The following is a 15,567-nucleotide window of genomic DNA, read 5'->3' as shown; positions in this document are numbered from 1 at the left end:
AAGCTGAATATCTGCCTCGTGAGAAATTGACTGAGAAGCGTGGCTTGGAGGCATTGTAGGCAAAGGTGTGGTGGGTGCGCAAAGTTGGTAGGGTGACCGACTCGCTTGCCTGACCGACTCGCTTATCCGTCACGTTATATAAGTGGCCTTTCGTAGCTAATCTTTTTCGCAAAGTAGATGAGTGAATTGTAAACTTTCGGTGGTAAGCATTTCTTTGTTTCTCAAAGCATTACTCTTTCGGCATTCCATCTTTCTCATAATTTCAAGTCTTCACAACTCGCTTTTGGAATAAAGTGGTTATACGATCTTAGTGGAGATATAAAATCTCAGGGTGATCTAGCAACTCAACCACCTGAAGTCTGGAGGGAGATTTGGTGCCCGTGTTCGGCGAAATTACATCTTCGTTAGCCCCGAAACTGATATCCGCTTTTGGCAAATCCTACAGCTGCTTCGAAAGAGCCACGAGTAATGATTGCAAATGTGACATCTCTAGTAAGCCGGGCTTATTTGTGCAAGCTTGGAAGCTTTATGTGATGGAAAGCACCATCTAGCACCCTGTTTCTCTTCCTAAACTTGTTGACATGCTACCTGATCACATTCTCCAATCCTCTGCCCAGCGATGGGACTGAGACCTGGCCATGAATCGAATACATCCCGCTCATGAGATGTTGGAGGCGTTTTCATTGTGCCAACCATTTCCTGCAGAGCAGCCACACATGCAACTTTCTGTCATGTGTTCAGAACCAGACTGAAGTCCTCACTGTGCATGAATCCTCCCGATCATAGCAGAGACCTTACCTCGTGGCTTTGGTTCCAATTCAACTACAACAAATAAGGATGAGAACCTGTAGCAATGGACTACATAATAGGTCTGACATGCAGAACGGCACATATTGGCCCCTATTCTTAGCGCATGCGGTAAAGGAAATTCGCAAGCTCAAGCCGCGAAAATAAAGACGACGTATGAAATACGTAGATTGCTTTGAGTAATGAGCGACTTTGATCTGTTTGGCACCCGGCTCCAGCCAAGCATAGTAGAACAAAGAACGTTGCACTACTCCTCCATTCTCCACACAAATGCTCGATGTTGTTACATGAGCTGACACGTGCTACCTTGTGCACTATTAACAATGTAATCTTCTGAGCTTTAAATTATTGAGTCTCAGCCCCTACATCCACTCTTCGGTGCGCTGTAGGTGTGTACCAATTAAGCTATCAAAAGCTCTTGTTCTGGCCCCCAATAGCCAGAACGGTAAATGGTACCAAAGATCGAGCGCGTGACTCGATCCGCCAATGGCGAGAAAAGATTCCGGCCCCAATTACTAAAATAGAGCATCTGAAGCTCTAGACCTGCATTAGCATTTGACCGTTCGACGAACCCTAGTCGCACCTCAACGCCATGCATCACAAGGCTGAATCGTTCTCTCAGACTCTTCAATTTCGACTCCCGCTCAGACATCGACTAAAGCGTGATTATAAAGGTTCATGTAATACTCAACACGCTGAAATAAGACCGCACGCATAACTTCTGCTACTTCAAACAATTCTCCGCCTTTCTTATCACGTACCTAGTTGCGGTATACGCTGAAGCAGCATGGAGACCCAGACGGCAAAACAAAGCACATCTACCGACCTCGGTCGGCTGTGGACACAGGCCATAAGCGACTACAATGCACGAACCGGTGAAGATCTCTCGTCCATGGGTGCACAAAGTTTGGATGGAGCGATGAAAAGTCTGGACGATGGCATGGAGAGATTTAAAGGTTTTCGTCACGATGGAAGCAAAACATCAAAGTTCCGTTCGGCTATTGGCAATTCACTTGGCGACATGCAGAAATGTATTGACGGCATTGCTGTAATTGGTGCAGCTGCTGGTGCGTTTCCACCAGCCATGCCAGTAGGGCTTGTGTTTACGGCAGCAAGCCGCCTGATATCAGTAAGTATCATTACATTGCGATGCAACCTTAGACTAATGAAAGCAGGCTTTCGCCGGAGTGAAAGCTGACTACGATCGGGTTGAATCGTTCTTTGAGTATTCAGGTCGATTCTTTGAGCGGCTATCCCTTCTTGAACAACGAGCAGAATCCGGACCACTTGCTATCGCTATTGTCCGGGTATTCTCTATGCAATTATCTGTATGTGGCAGGGTGCGATATCTGATCAAAAAGAAGCGTTTTTGTAAGGACTACACCCATCTAGTGGACCAAACTGATGACTCGTAGCACAATGGCTCAATGCGCTCTGGAATATGGAAGACCAAGAGCTGCTAGCTACATTCGCTGCCATGCAAGCATCGATTGATGAACTCAACCAAACGGTCGGATACGAAACTTACAGCTCTATCAGGACCGTTCAGGATGAGGTGAAAACAGGAAATGACAAACTCGATGCGGTACAAGAAGACACATCAGCAAACGCTGCTAAGCTCGATGAGCTGGATGAAAAGCTACGTTCCTTTCGTTCGAGTTTGGGACAAGATATTCAGCAGCTCTACATGAGCAGCTTGAAGCTAGAAGTTGTAGTCAGCAAAGGGTTTGTTGCAGTCCAGACGAAGCAAAATGAAAGTCATGCTCTGCTTCTTCAGCTTCAAAAATCGGTTGAGAAGCTGGGGAAGACACCAGAGCATGACGAGAAGAAGAAGCAAAGTGGAAAGTCAAAGGGTGACAGCGGTGATCGCAGGTTTCAGGCCCTGCGAGAGATCAAGAAGTTTCTTACAGAAAATTACACAACTTTCCCATCATGGACCGACGCCCACCGGGAGAACTTAGCGCAAGACGAAGACATGCGAGATTCTCAGGTCAAACACACGGCAAAATGGCTGAACGAACACCCAAACTTCAAGACCTGGGCAGAAGGAGGTAATCCGTTGCTTTGGCTAAGAGGCAATGAGGGTATCGGCAAATCCTTCCTGGCATTCTCCGCTGTTCAAGGACTACGCCTACTCAAAAATGAGAAGAATAGCTTTGCCTATTTCTACTTCAAAGAGGAACACCCATACCTGCAATCAGTACAGAATGCTTTTGCATCAGCCGCACTTCAAATTGCCGAATCGAACAACAAGTATGCGGAGCAAGTAGCAGCAAATATCAGGGACAATGCTGCACAGTCAGAAGATATATCAACCTGGGAACGGTTTTGCATTGCAATGTTTCCAGGTAAAGAAAAGTCTGACAGTCGGCTTTTCCTTGTCCTAGACGGCCTAGACGAGGCTCACATCCAGCAGGGTGGCATCATGACGCAGTTTCTATCCGACTTGAGGCTCGAGAACGCTAACGTTTCGGTATTGCTGACGAGCAGGCCAGAAGAGAAACCCATCATACAGCTGTTCGACCCACCCGTTATTGATGTCACCAAGCAAGAGATGAAGCCGGACATCAAGGCGCTGGCGAAGAGTCGCCTTCATTCACTACCACGAGTGCGAAAATTCAGCCACGCCGTGAAAAGAGCCATTACCCGCAAAGTCGTCAAACAAGCGGACAGTATGCTCTATGCTGAGCATGTGCTGCGAAGGTTCTCCTATATTGGACGAGAGCGAGCTGTCTTGGAAGAACTGGAAAAGCTGCCGGACTCTTTGCATGATCTTTACAAACTTCTTCTGGACGAGTGCCGCCACAATCGGACTGATGCTCAATATCAAGCGCTAAAGAAGCTTTTTGCATGGCTGGCTTTTTCAAAGCGATCACTCAGCTTGGCAGAAGCCTCGAACTTGGTGCAGTTGACGCTATCAGACAGCTCTTTCGATATCGAGGAAGAAATCATCGGGCGCTCATCCCGTATCCTTGAACTTACACAAATCCGGCAGACAGAAGAGGACACGAAAGAAGATGACAAAGACGACGATGAGAGCGACGACGCGAAGGATGATTTTGGTTTTGAGCTTGGATATCGAGAATCGCCTCTGTCATTCCAAGATCGCTCTCTCCGACAGTACTTCAAGAGCGTGAGCGTTGAGGCTGATGGCACTGAAGAATTCCGGACACCTGCTTCTGCGGCACACCTCACCATTCTACAGATGTGTGCAGATATTATGATCAAAGCAGCAAAAGATCCGGAAGACCAAGCAAGTTCAGGACTATCGCTGTATGCGATCCAATACTGGTACGAGCATCTGAAGGAGCTGGACGTTGAGAAGTCGACAGATGCAACGATTTGCCAAGTGGTCACTTTGTTGTACAGCATAACGCAAAACACGAATAATGTTGCAAAGTTGTTCGAAGAAAGAGCAAGACATGCAGACCTTTACCCCGAACGAACAGACGACACACCTTCAGCATGGTTCGATACACTCTTGATTTGGGCAGCTAAGGCATCCTCGTTCGCAGATGAATCTATGGATAGTGAGGTCAAAGCATGGGCGCGTGGTGTCAACAAGGATAATGTCTTACTTTTGTTGGCAAAAGGACATGTTCAAAATTGGTTGGATGCTAACACTCAGTGGTGGATACCCGAGACCTTTCGATTCGTCAAAACTGCTCTTCGATTGGTAAGTGCCCTTGTGCTATGATCATTACTGTTCTAATCGGATGCAGGCCAATCGGCTACAAACAACAGATGATGAGCCACTCAAGCTCGTTCAAGAGATCATTTCGCAGTATGATGTTCCCGCTGAGGATTACAAGACTTTGAGAGCCATCGGCGCCACATTGTGTGATTACGGATATGACTATTCAGACGCAGAACGTCAGAAGGCGATGTTGACTGAAGGAGCTTCGTACCTCAAGCAGGCCGTCGAGCGCATGGAATGCGACAACCAAGAAAAGATCCAAACCCTTCGCCTTCTTGCACCAAAATATTTGTGGATCGATCAGCATCCGGAGGCGATCAAGTACTACAACCAAGCATACGACATGTTGCCGGACCCAGACGTAGAGGAACTGACCAAAGCTCAGCACACCGAGTTCATGGACATTCGATTGGACATATTGACAGCCAAAGCTAGCGCCTTTGAAGAAATGAAACAGACCGAAGATGCCCTCCGCATCTACAATGAAGCAAGAAGATTTTCAGGCGAAATGCCTCTACCTGGCGCGAGGCTTGATGATATTACTCTCTTGTTTAAGGAAGAAAATGATCCCGATGGTTCAAAACTCATTAACGAAGTGAAAACCTGGACAGAAAAGGAGCGAAACAATTGGTTTCAATATTGTTTCGAGGGTTGGGTCGACAATACCGCGGTTACTCGTATGCAAAGAGCAGCCAAGTTGGCGGGTGAGACTGATCTGCTCCTCGGCTGGCTCTATACTTTGGCCAAGACTCTACCTGAGGAGAGCTATTATCTTTTCAATGTCCGAGGCGCAATCGCGAATCTGTACTACCCAGTGATGGGTGACATTGAAAAGGGCAAAGCTTTACGCCAGGAAATCCTAGCCATGAACCCAAAACCTGAATCATGGTTCGAGGAGACTATGAACGAGAAGAAGACGGAGCACCGACTGAAGCTTGCTGAAATCCTGTTCCACGAGTTCCAGAACTGCTCAGATCCAACGAAGAAAGAAGCATTGATTGAAACTTTGAGGACTCTGCCCAGTGCTCATGTGGACGACGACCTTCAAGAATCTCATGTGGGTATGCTGCTCGCAAACATGCTCCGGATCATGGGCCCTGCAAAAGAATATCAGAAACACATGAACGACCTATTCTCGGCCTGTATGAACGGCCTCGATGACAGTGTATCGTGGAACGATTCCTCCAGTCTGAGACTCCTATCCAAGGTTTTGGGCTCTTTGGACGGCCTTGAAAAAGACGCGAAGATCGCTTGCACCGCGCAGTTTTCGATACTGGACCGGAGTATACACTATCAAAATCGTGACTCCAACGGTTCAGAGACTGATTCTAATGGCAATAGCGCAGAACATGATACAGAAAATAATTCTGAAGAGGAAGGTATACCCGGCGCGGAAACGGCCCCTACGACTAAAACTGGAGCATCCGACAATGCCCTAGTACTCGACATGGAAATTACGAAGAATGAAGAAACTGGGTTCGGAGATAACCAACTGGAGAGTATGGTGGGCTCTACTACCGATCCATCGGTGGCCAAAAGGAGAGACTCTGCAGAAGTTGCTGAAGTTCCAGAGAAGACAGGAGAGGCACAAGAATCCGCCTCGTCGGAACCGGACGCTACTGCAGCGGATTTGAACCAGCTTGATGAGGATCTTACTGGAAGCGGAATTTTCTGTGATGGAGGTTGTGGAACAGACATGAGCAGTTGGATCAAGCCAATATACTATTGCTTGGTCTGCGTCAACTGTGATCTGTGTGAAGACTGTCATGCCAAGCGACTAGCACAGACGCGCGGAGAGATAGCGGAACCATGGCATAGTTACTGCGGCCGAGATCACCGGTATATCAAGGCACCTATGAAGGACTGGAAGGGTGTGAAGGACGGTATCATTCGGATAGATGGCGAAAAGGATTTGACAGTGAAGGACTGGCTCAAAGGTTTGAAGGAGGAGCGATGGCAGAAGGCATGGGAAACGTTCTGGACACGACAAGGTGGTCTGAAGAATATTGGATTTGATGATTAAAGGATATCAATTGTACGTAAGGAGATCTTACACAGCATGGTAACAACCATATATTGCCAGGTCTCGATGTGAGAACCCAACTACACGAGTATATGCCAGTTTATTGAATGTCCCTGATCAACCAAGGGTAATCTTTGTTGGCGGAGTGCAATTTGCATCCTAGATTGCCTTCAGTACACGTCCCACAGCACCCCGATATGCTATTCTTCCCTTGCACTCAAGCCATAGTACGTTGTAAAAACGGTAATACTTTCCTTCTGAGCTTTCCATACCATACATATCCATCTCTTTCTTGATTTCTTTGATTTTATTAGATCGGCATCGCATGAGACTCATTGCTTGAGGTGAGGATATGCAAGCGCGACTACCATACTGACCTGGATACTCGGAAGTCCTTGTATATACTGGCCCGTCGCCTCCATATGCTTCCATTTTCATCTTATACAGCTTGTCAGCTTTATCACCTTAAACACCGATGGAGTTTATGGTCCCTTTAGATATGGCTATAAGCTCCACTATGCCGCCTAGCTTAAGCTCATTCTTTCCATGTTGAGTAGAGTACCAGCAGAAAGCCCTTCCTGGGTTCCAAGACAGATTAGGTCGCAAGTATTCTGTAGTTGTGGTCCTTTGGTGAAAGATGAGAGCTTGAATATCGATCCCCTTTTGGCCATGCGTTTTGCCGTTTTCTTTCCCAGTAGAGCAGGAACGGCATAGCAGACAGCCTTGATATATGATGATAGACACGATGTCTGGCAGGAAGGGAAAGGCCAGCAATCGTAAGGCAGAGAAACGTATTCCAGACTTGCAATAAGCGGTGTGGGACTGGAAAGGGGGGTAGATGCTCCATCTTGAGGGATCAATGGCCTATCTGCTCGCACTTGGCGCTGCATATCTCCGGACAAAGAGTAACACTGTACGAATTTTTGTGTTTTCCAAACAGATAGTCGAGAACTACGATGGTCTTGGTTAAAACATAACGATCGTGTTCGCAGATGGTAGGGGTCGACAGGACAAGACCACCCACACCATGACCATGAAGGCAGATATGCTTTTGCAGGCATCGTACCTTCAATATCGTCTCTTGCTACTCTACGATGAGCTCTGTGATATGGTTACCATATAAGTGCAGTATTCGGATAAATACGAGGTAGACCGTACTAGAATCCAAAAGGGAAGTTGCGTCCGAGGGTTGACAGGACACCGGAAAACCCTGATAGAACATCTTGCGAGTAGGTAAAAACGCGGCTGTTGAAAAGACTGATCAATTGAGTGTATAGATCGAAATCAGGGTAAGTGCTGGAAAGCATGTTTAGTAGCCTTTTCTTAGTGTGGAGCCGTGAAGGGAGTACTCCCGCTTGTGGCCTTTTCCGGGCTTGGTCCGTCTGCGCTCCAAGTACATTGCTGACATTCCCAAGATGTTTGGCGCTGGCTGAAGACAACCGCTCTTTTTGAGAGCATCTGCTCCTGGAATGTCCAGCCACGGGTGGCCCACGTGGATCTGTAGAGATCGTCGTAGAGATCCTCTACCTTGTCGTCTATCCTGGAGCTGCGGAAAAGATCGGCGGTTCTCAGCAGCATACCATAAAGATCTGCCGATATAATCGTCAAATGTGCACCGGAATATATATCGCCCATATAACTCACCTGATCGTGTATGCTTTCGTCGTCCTGGATAATACATGGACAGTCAACCCACAGGAAACTTTCCCCAAGCCTGCGAACCAAAGTCATTGCTTCCTTAACAGCGTTGGGAAGTTTCGTCCATGTCTCTTCTAGGTGTCCAGGTGTCTCGAAGTCTGACGAGCTGAGCTTCTTCAGCAGAATACTATCTGATGGACGCGATGTTACGTTAACGCCTCAGTCTTGTGACCATACGTGGCTCAAAGCGATACAACGCGAAACAGTGTTTTCAGGGACCAAGCATCCTTGACTGATGTCGATAACCCAGTGTGGCAATTGGTGAGGTAGTTTATGTTCAAGGCGTGCTGGCCGACAATGTTTTCCTTGTTGAGTGTCGCAAGACTCTATACAATGCATAACATACTGAGAGACGACGTCGCCAGCGGTGTTATATGGCATATGTTCGTCAAGTTTACCACTATTCAGCAGCATTTCCTTCACTTTATTGCTGTGAGAGGTTGTAGACCACATGAGTGGTGTTATACCAAGCTTGTCCTCAGAATTCGCATCCATTTTGCCGGTACTGAGTAACATCTCTGCAATCCTAGCCGATCGGTTCGTCTGTGAAGCCCAAGCCAGTGGTGTAAGACCAAGGGCATCTTTGGCGTCGGGATCTACCCTCCCACTAGAAATCAACAATTCCACAATGATCTCTTGGCCCATTGCAGCAGCGGATAATGGGATTTGGCCGTTTTCGTCTCTTGACTCTATATCTATCCTGTCGTTGCCTAGCAAGAACTCAACAATAGCTCTGTGACCTCGCGATGCAGCCTCCCATAGCGGAGTTCGACCGTTCTTGTCTCTTGCGTCTGGATCTACTCTGCCGCCATCTAGTAGGAGCCCAACAACATCCTTGTGACCCTGCGATGCAGCTTTCCATAATAGAGTCCGGCCGTTTTTGTCTTTTGCATCTGGGTCCACTCTGTTGCTGCCTAGCAACAACTCAAAGACAGCCTTATGGACTGGCGATACAACCTGCCACGGTGGATTACGACCCCGTTTGTCGCAAATGTTGACATTGACTTCATATTTCTCTACTGACATCCGTACGATCGCTTCTGCACGACACCGTACCGCTTCGTGCAACAGAGATATGCCTTGATTGTCCTGCAGAGTTGGATCGACTTCATGGCTCTCGACCAATGTCCTAAACTCTGCCGTGTTTCCGCATTCGATCGCCTGCACTAATGATGTCCATAAACTGATCTTTTGCTTAGACTGCTATATTGCTAAGCGCTGCTCGGGTGTGAGTAGAAGTTCCATGGTCATAGAAATGTTATGAATAGGCGTGATTGTGTTTCACGCCAGTGCGTATGAGAGCAGTGTATGAAGTCTGTCCCCGTTCCCAGAAGATGTGCAGTTTCTATCACACCTTTGGCTGCATATTTCGATCAGTCCTAGAGAGATTTTTTAGCACAAGAAAGCGCGAACCTACAATGCTTTAAGTAGCTCAATGCCAAACAGCTAACTTAGGAAATAGAAATCTCTATTCCAAAAATAGGTGCTAGTCATCTAGTAGATAATCAAACCTACACTTAACTAACGTTTAACCAATAGTTTTCTTGCCACTTCATGTATTTGGTCAAAAATATGATTATATTGAAACTAAATTGCTTTAGCGTGATTAATGCACGGTGATAATAGTAATCTGTAAATAAATTGAGTTAAGCGCACATGCTGTATGAGTAGTAGTTTCGTTCTTACAAGGCAGGCCTTTCCTAAAGGATTCGTGTGGAACGGTTATAGTTAGGTGGCGTGATGTATGTCTGTGTGGTTCGATCCAAGTTGCTATGCATCTTCAGCCGGTATTATCTATCGATACAGCAATGCCTATACCTACCATTAAGTCTGATGGTCCTAGAGTTAATCTCTGCGGGTCGTGCCCACGTGTTGTTGTATCTTCAATCTTGATTGTTATTTAGTTCTTCGGTGTCTAGCAATGGACCTGGCACTTCTTCCCGACAGATATAACTCTGAATGAAGCCTTTCCCAGGCTCGAGCTAGACGAGTGGGAAAGTACCTGACTATTGATGGCCTAGCCATGAGGGGCTTTGCAAGCATAGCTTGTAGCAGGATTAACGTAATTTGACGCGAGGTTTTGTAGGCAAAGCAAAAGCATGGTCTTTGAGCAAGGGTGACATGTCGAGTGGAGTCAGGAAGGGGTGCGCAACTTGCCATGTGATGTCTTACGCATCAATTGGGGTGAAGGTGAAGAAGGGGGTGTGAGCTGTGGAGATTGTCTTCCTCCAACTCAATTCAGGAGTTATGTAGTACTGTGGTTGCTTAAAGTATAGTTGTGCTTCGTCTGTCTCATCAAGTTGATCCTGCAGTATGAAGAATGCAGTGAAGAGAGTCTGAATGATGTATTGTCGATCTGGACTTTCAGGACTGCTTTTGGTATCTTGAGCAAGCACGATGTGGATGTCATTTTATGTTGCGATGGTGTGAGTGGTAGTAGCAGCAGCAGCGGTGTGGTAATAAGTGTGGCGACGATGCTGATGGCGGCCAGTAAACAACTCTTCATTACTCAAGCGGAATGACCTCGTTTGCTCCTTTCATCTTTTATTTCCCCACAAAGACTAACGGGACAATAGATGCAAAGGTTCTGCCCACCGCCCAGCCTCTGACTCTACTCATCGCCATGACCCCTTGCCAACATGAACAATCAATGCGTAAATAGAGGGCGGAATATCATATTTCCTTCACGACGATAAGGCTACACATCGATATTCAATCTCTGTACTGTTGAGACTATAGTGCCTGCCTCGCACGCCGTGCTCGACGAAGAACAATAGCGGAATTCGTGACAGTATAGAAGCCTCTGATGCGCATGGTCATCGTTCTGGCATTGTGCAATGTGAACAAATCAGTCACACAACTATCAATCAACGGCTCAAGAGCCGAGTCACCCATCCGGGAACTATTGCGAGAACCATAGCGTCGCTAAATTTTTTTCCTTTGGCGATATTCAACGCTGTCATAACAACAATTGCAAGTAGCTCAACAGCCTCAAGGTTGTACCCAAGGTTCGGCGCATAAAGTGCACGGCCATACTTAGTACTTTGGACAGCGAGCCACATAACCAGAGCCTTCCGCAGTCTTGCTCTCAAGATGCCTCAATTACCACGTACATGTACCTGTCAACCCCAGTCACATTCTGGTCACTTGGGTCAATGCTGGCAACACTCCCTGGGCATCAGAACCTGTCAAATAACCGTGTCTCTACACCATTCACACTGCAATGAGTTGTTGCGCTAATGTTACTGCTTGGTGGCGCCCTAGCGGATGCTGGTCGACCCTTGCGCTAAGCGATGTTGCGGAGGTCCATTAGAGAGTAATCCAGACCGCTGTTGAGGCGCTGCGACCCGAAAGAGCTGTTTTACGCGTTGAACTTGCTGTGTGTGTATAGAGTGCATAGTTATGTGAGCAAGTATGCACTGTCTCGCGTATTTAGCAACCAACCTGGGTCCGATGGTGCTAGTGTGCTTTGGTACTAGCGTGGCGCCAAGTTTTCCAGGCACCGAGAATCGCGTCGCATTCTAGCGCGAACCCCCAACCCCCTCCACCTCCACGTCCATCTCCACCTCCACCTCCCTCAACATCGACTACCATCCTCTCCGTCTTTCAATCTCCGCCCCCTTCGCGAAAGCAGCCTGTCCACTCTTAGGCGCTAACCCTACCTTTTCGCCTGTCTGGCGTCTTGTCTCCGTGCGCTATCCTTACTGCAAGGCCTCTGACGCAGCGCATCAGCTTCACAATCTTTGTGTTCTGATTCACGCATCAGAGGGGCGTTACCAAAGCAAGGCTCAGGCTGTGTGAACAAGGCTGGTCTTTAGCCGTCTTCGATCTGGCGCTTGCTGCCGCGACAGAGTCAGGGCTGCTCTTTGCTATCAACGCGAAAGCCCGGGCGGGTGGGTTTCCTTTGCTGCATCTCGCATGCTCTGTTGCAAAGGGGTACATTGTAAGTAAACACATCCTTTAGGAAAGCACAACGCGAAATGGTACTACACAATCTTCTCAGCAAGGAAGGCGTTTCCGCCCTTGCGTATACTGCTGATGATGCATCTGTACCATGGTTGTGTTTACTTAGGATTGTGAAATCGCACACGGACACCCAGCTTGGCTTGTATCTTGAATATCCTCTGCCGCGTACTGGTGTTGACGACAAGCAACGTGTTTTTTTGCGCTATGAAGGTGATAACCTAGTGCCTGGCACGATATCGCTCACGAAGCTTGACATCTCTCCCGCAGCTACATTGCTCACTGATATAGGGCGGAACGGAAGTCATCAGACCCGATCACTGTCACTTACTTTGAAACAACCTTGTTCTGTATGGCATCGAAAAGATGCTCCCAGTGTTTGTCCTGATTTTCCGAAATTGTTAAAATTGGCACGGGCAAGACAAGTACGGATTGTTTTTGACACCAACTGGCTTGGCACCAATTATTCAAGGTTTCAGTGCATTTTCAATGGTTCCAAGGAGTTCACTAGGGTGCCGGTTCTCCCAAACTTCACCAATTTGTATCGGCAAGTCGAGTGGTCAATCCTCAGTTTGCTTCAGGATGTTATCCCGGAAGTTGATACTTCCATTGAGGGTGCGAGAGCTGGAGAACATATTGCCCAAGACAGGGCAACCCAAGACCCACCTCCGTATCAGCAAGAGCCAGGCTTGGGCAAGCGCTCGAGAGACAGTAAGGGTAGGTTTGTAGTCGAATACTGCACTACCTCTTGCTAACGCGCATTGTCTAGATGGCTCCAGCCCCACACACGATACTCCTGCAACAAAGCGTTCTCGACATCCTCCATATTCGCCTTCCTTAGATTGCACTCCTCCTACATCGCAGATTAGCTCCACATCTACTGTTCCAATCAATCTTTTCCAAGAGGCTGTCGCGTCCGAGGTTAAGAAGGCGCTCCCAGGTCTGTTGGCCGAATATTTTGGTGGCATGCGTACAGGTCATTCATCGTCACCACACTCGTCACCAACACCACCGTACACTCGAAGTCCAAACGTCCCCACACGCTACGACCGAACCCTAAGCGGCTGTTTGACGCCTACCACAGAGATGAAAAGAACCATCACCGGCGCTTTTGCTCGGACATTCGCCCAAGATATCGATCGAGCCTTTGAGCATGCCTCGGAGCATGCCTCTGAGCTCTATAACTCCGCCAGCATCGAGATAGAGGAAATCGTTGCTAACGCACGTTCTGACTTGGCCATGATCAGCGAAGACCAAAAGTTCGATTTCAATGAGTACTGCAATAAGCAGCTGGACGAGTTCGAACAACGTGTAGCAGAAGGAAAGGAGGAAGCCGAAGCAGAGGTTCTCGACACCTTCCTCGCAGCTTCGGAGAATTGGGATACAGCAAAACAGATCGTCTCTGCAAATAATAAGCAGAGCGCGCTTAACAAAGTTCGCAGGGCGATATCTCTGCCGCTCCTGAAATAGGACTACGATGGAATTACGAACTTGTGAGTCTGCGTGTGACCTAATCACCACCAGTAACTACAACACGATTGGCGATTATACAGCCATGCTTTTAATATGCAGGCGAAATGCTGTCCTGTAGCAATGGCTTGCCAGCCCTCTAGTTACGTTACAACGCGTTTCGGGGCGTAGTCGCTTTCAAAAGTATGCATCATTTGTGTTAAAGGCATGTCTCCTGACATAGGTGGTTGGTTGACGGCGGGGCATACCAATACTATGTAATGAAGAATGTGCCACAGACTAAAGTTACATCTGTGTAAGAGAGCACTCGGAGGACAACTGCGACTTTTGTTCTTATCGACCCTCATTACTCGCATGCCTTGTTTGTACGCATTGTTGTCTCGCTCACACACTAGTCCATATTGATAAGAGCTTGCGAAAGCTCCTAACAAACGTAGGTCCCCCAGCTCTGAAACAATCGAAATCCCCCGCTTCATTGTCCGCCACGGCATCATTCGAATAGATTTTGGAAGATGGAGACTTTGAGTCACACACACATTGCAGATGGCGGATGTTCCTATGGACGATGTTTTCGACAAAACCCAACGGCGGGACAAGAATCGATACCCCGGAACCTACGATGGTAGAATGGCAAAATCCTAGTTGACCTGTGACGATGCACATGACGATCATAAAATCACGGTACCATGCAGCATGGCAGGAACGATGCACCCGCGGTCAGTTTTGGCCGGCTAGTTTATTTCAAAGTCTACCTGAGGATGGCGATACGCGCTTGTATCTGCCTGGTTCCGTAGGGGATAGAGTCTCGCTACATGTTAGCGACTAAATGCAATGATAAGTCGTTATTATCACCCTCAGATTGTCCTCAGTTCCATTGTACGCATTGTCTGCATTGTCTTCTTAGTCTCCTTTCTTTGTTGTCTTTCTCTGAGTTTCGCCTGGATAAAGCCCTTGATATCTTAACAGCACATGACTGATGAGAACGCGGCGCTTCCGAACCATAGCAGCGCATTGATGAGATCACACCAGACCGCTCGCCCCATCCGTCCCGTGCTAACTCATTCAAACGCTGGCTCTATTGTTCCCCATCCCTTTCAAGGTATACCTTGCAAATATTTGCGAGAAAGGCAACTCAGAAAACCGTCAGTGTCCAGTTCACTATCCACGAGAATCGGCAGTATCGCACAGTTGTGCGATTGATGATGAGAGTGACGAGTGTCGCACTGAATTTGACTTGGGAGAAAACAAAGCTCCCTGATCCATCTCCGCGTCCGTTACCATTTGAGAGCTCGATGGTATAGCATATGCTAGAGGCAAGTGCGAAAATGAGCTAGAATATGGGTAGGCTTAAGCGGAACAGCGAAACGAAAGGCTTGTCCAGTCAGGAGTTAACGACAAGTTTGAAGGAGTTAGATTGATGAAATGCGTCTTGAAGAATGGCGGTGGCGGCCTAAGAGGTGGCGTATCGAAAGGTATGGTTAGGCTCGTGTCGCGGCAAAGCTCAACACTGCACGATGCCTTAAGCTCAACTCAGATAAGGTAAGTATAAATAGATATAATTCTAGTAAGTAAGCATAAATAGACTTAAGATATATTAAGATAAGTAGCTAGAATAGAGAACTATATATCTAAAGTAGATAAATAAAAGCTAAGCTTAAGTATATCTTAAGCTTATTATATAATTTAATTTTTATCTAACGTGTTCTATCAGTAAGCTGGAAACATCAGTAAGCTGAACGCCCCACCCAACCCGACCCAACGCTCTGCACCACTAGTGTGGTAAACGGGTCTCCACCTTCGGGATCGTTTTTTCTAATTATTTCAGCCAAATATTACCCAATCAAGAAGTTTAGTAGCTCATTTGGTAGCCCTAGACTGGCGCTTTATTCTTGCCTAATATAGTAGTAGG

The 15,567-nt window shown here is 47.4% G+C and overlaps 4 protein-coding genes across 4 annotated transcripts; 2 read left to right on the top strand and 2 right to left on the bottom strand.

Moving 5' to 3' along the window:
* Positions 1-1,594: 1,594 nt before the first annotated feature.
* COCMIDRAFT_10104 (uncharacterized protein) lies at positions 1,595-6,527 on the top strand (the record flags this gene model as incomplete). Its single annotated transcript, XM_007695388.1, has 4 exons — positions 1,595-1,936; positions 1,983-2,178; positions 2,223-4,483; positions 4,530-6,527. The coding sequence occupies 4 exons, from the start codon at positions 1,595-1,597 to the stop codon at positions 6,525-6,527; spliced, it is 4,797 nt and encodes a 1,598-aa protein (XP_007693578.1).
* Positions 6,528-6,686: 159 nt separating this feature from the next.
* Positions 6,687-7,198, bottom strand: COCMIDRAFT_41672 (uncharacterized protein; the record flags this gene model as incomplete). The annotated part of the gene is made up of 2 exons (XM_007695387.1): positions 6,687-6,991; positions 7,090-7,198. 2 exons carry the CDS (start codon positions 7,196-7,198, stop codon positions 6,687-6,689), a joined length of 414 nt encoding a protein of 137 aa, XP_007693577.1.
* A 1,567-nt stretch (positions 7,199-8,765) lies between these two features.
* On the bottom strand, positions 8,766-9,167 carry COCMIDRAFT_43224 (uncharacterized protein; the record flags this gene model as incomplete). The annotated part of the gene is made up of 1 exon (XM_007695386.1): positions 8,766-9,167. A coding segment is annotated over one exon (402 nt), but the record flags the coding sequence as incomplete, so codon positions are not given.
* Positions 9,168-12,205: 3,038 nt separating this feature from the next.
* On the top strand, positions 12,206-13,658 carry COCMIDRAFT_110211 (uncharacterized protein; the record flags this gene model as incomplete). The annotated part of the gene is made up of 2 exons (XM_007695385.1): positions 12,206-12,899; positions 12,958-13,658. 2 exons carry the CDS (start codon positions 12,206-12,208, stop codon positions 13,656-13,658), a joined length of 1,395 nt encoding a protein of 464 aa, XP_007693575.1.
* Positions 13,659-15,567: the final 1,909 nt, after the last annotated feature.

This window comes from Bipolaris oryzae (assembly GCF_000523455.1).
Source record: "Bipolaris oryzae ATCC 44560 unplaced genomic scaffold scaffold_308, whole genome shotgun sequence".
NCBI lineage: Eukaryota > Fungi > Ascomycota > Dothideomycetes > Pleosporales > Pleosporaceae > Bipolaris > Bipolaris oryzae.
The sequence above is the reverse complement of the archived record's forward strand: the minus strand, read 5'-3'. Positions and strand labels throughout refer to the sequence as shown.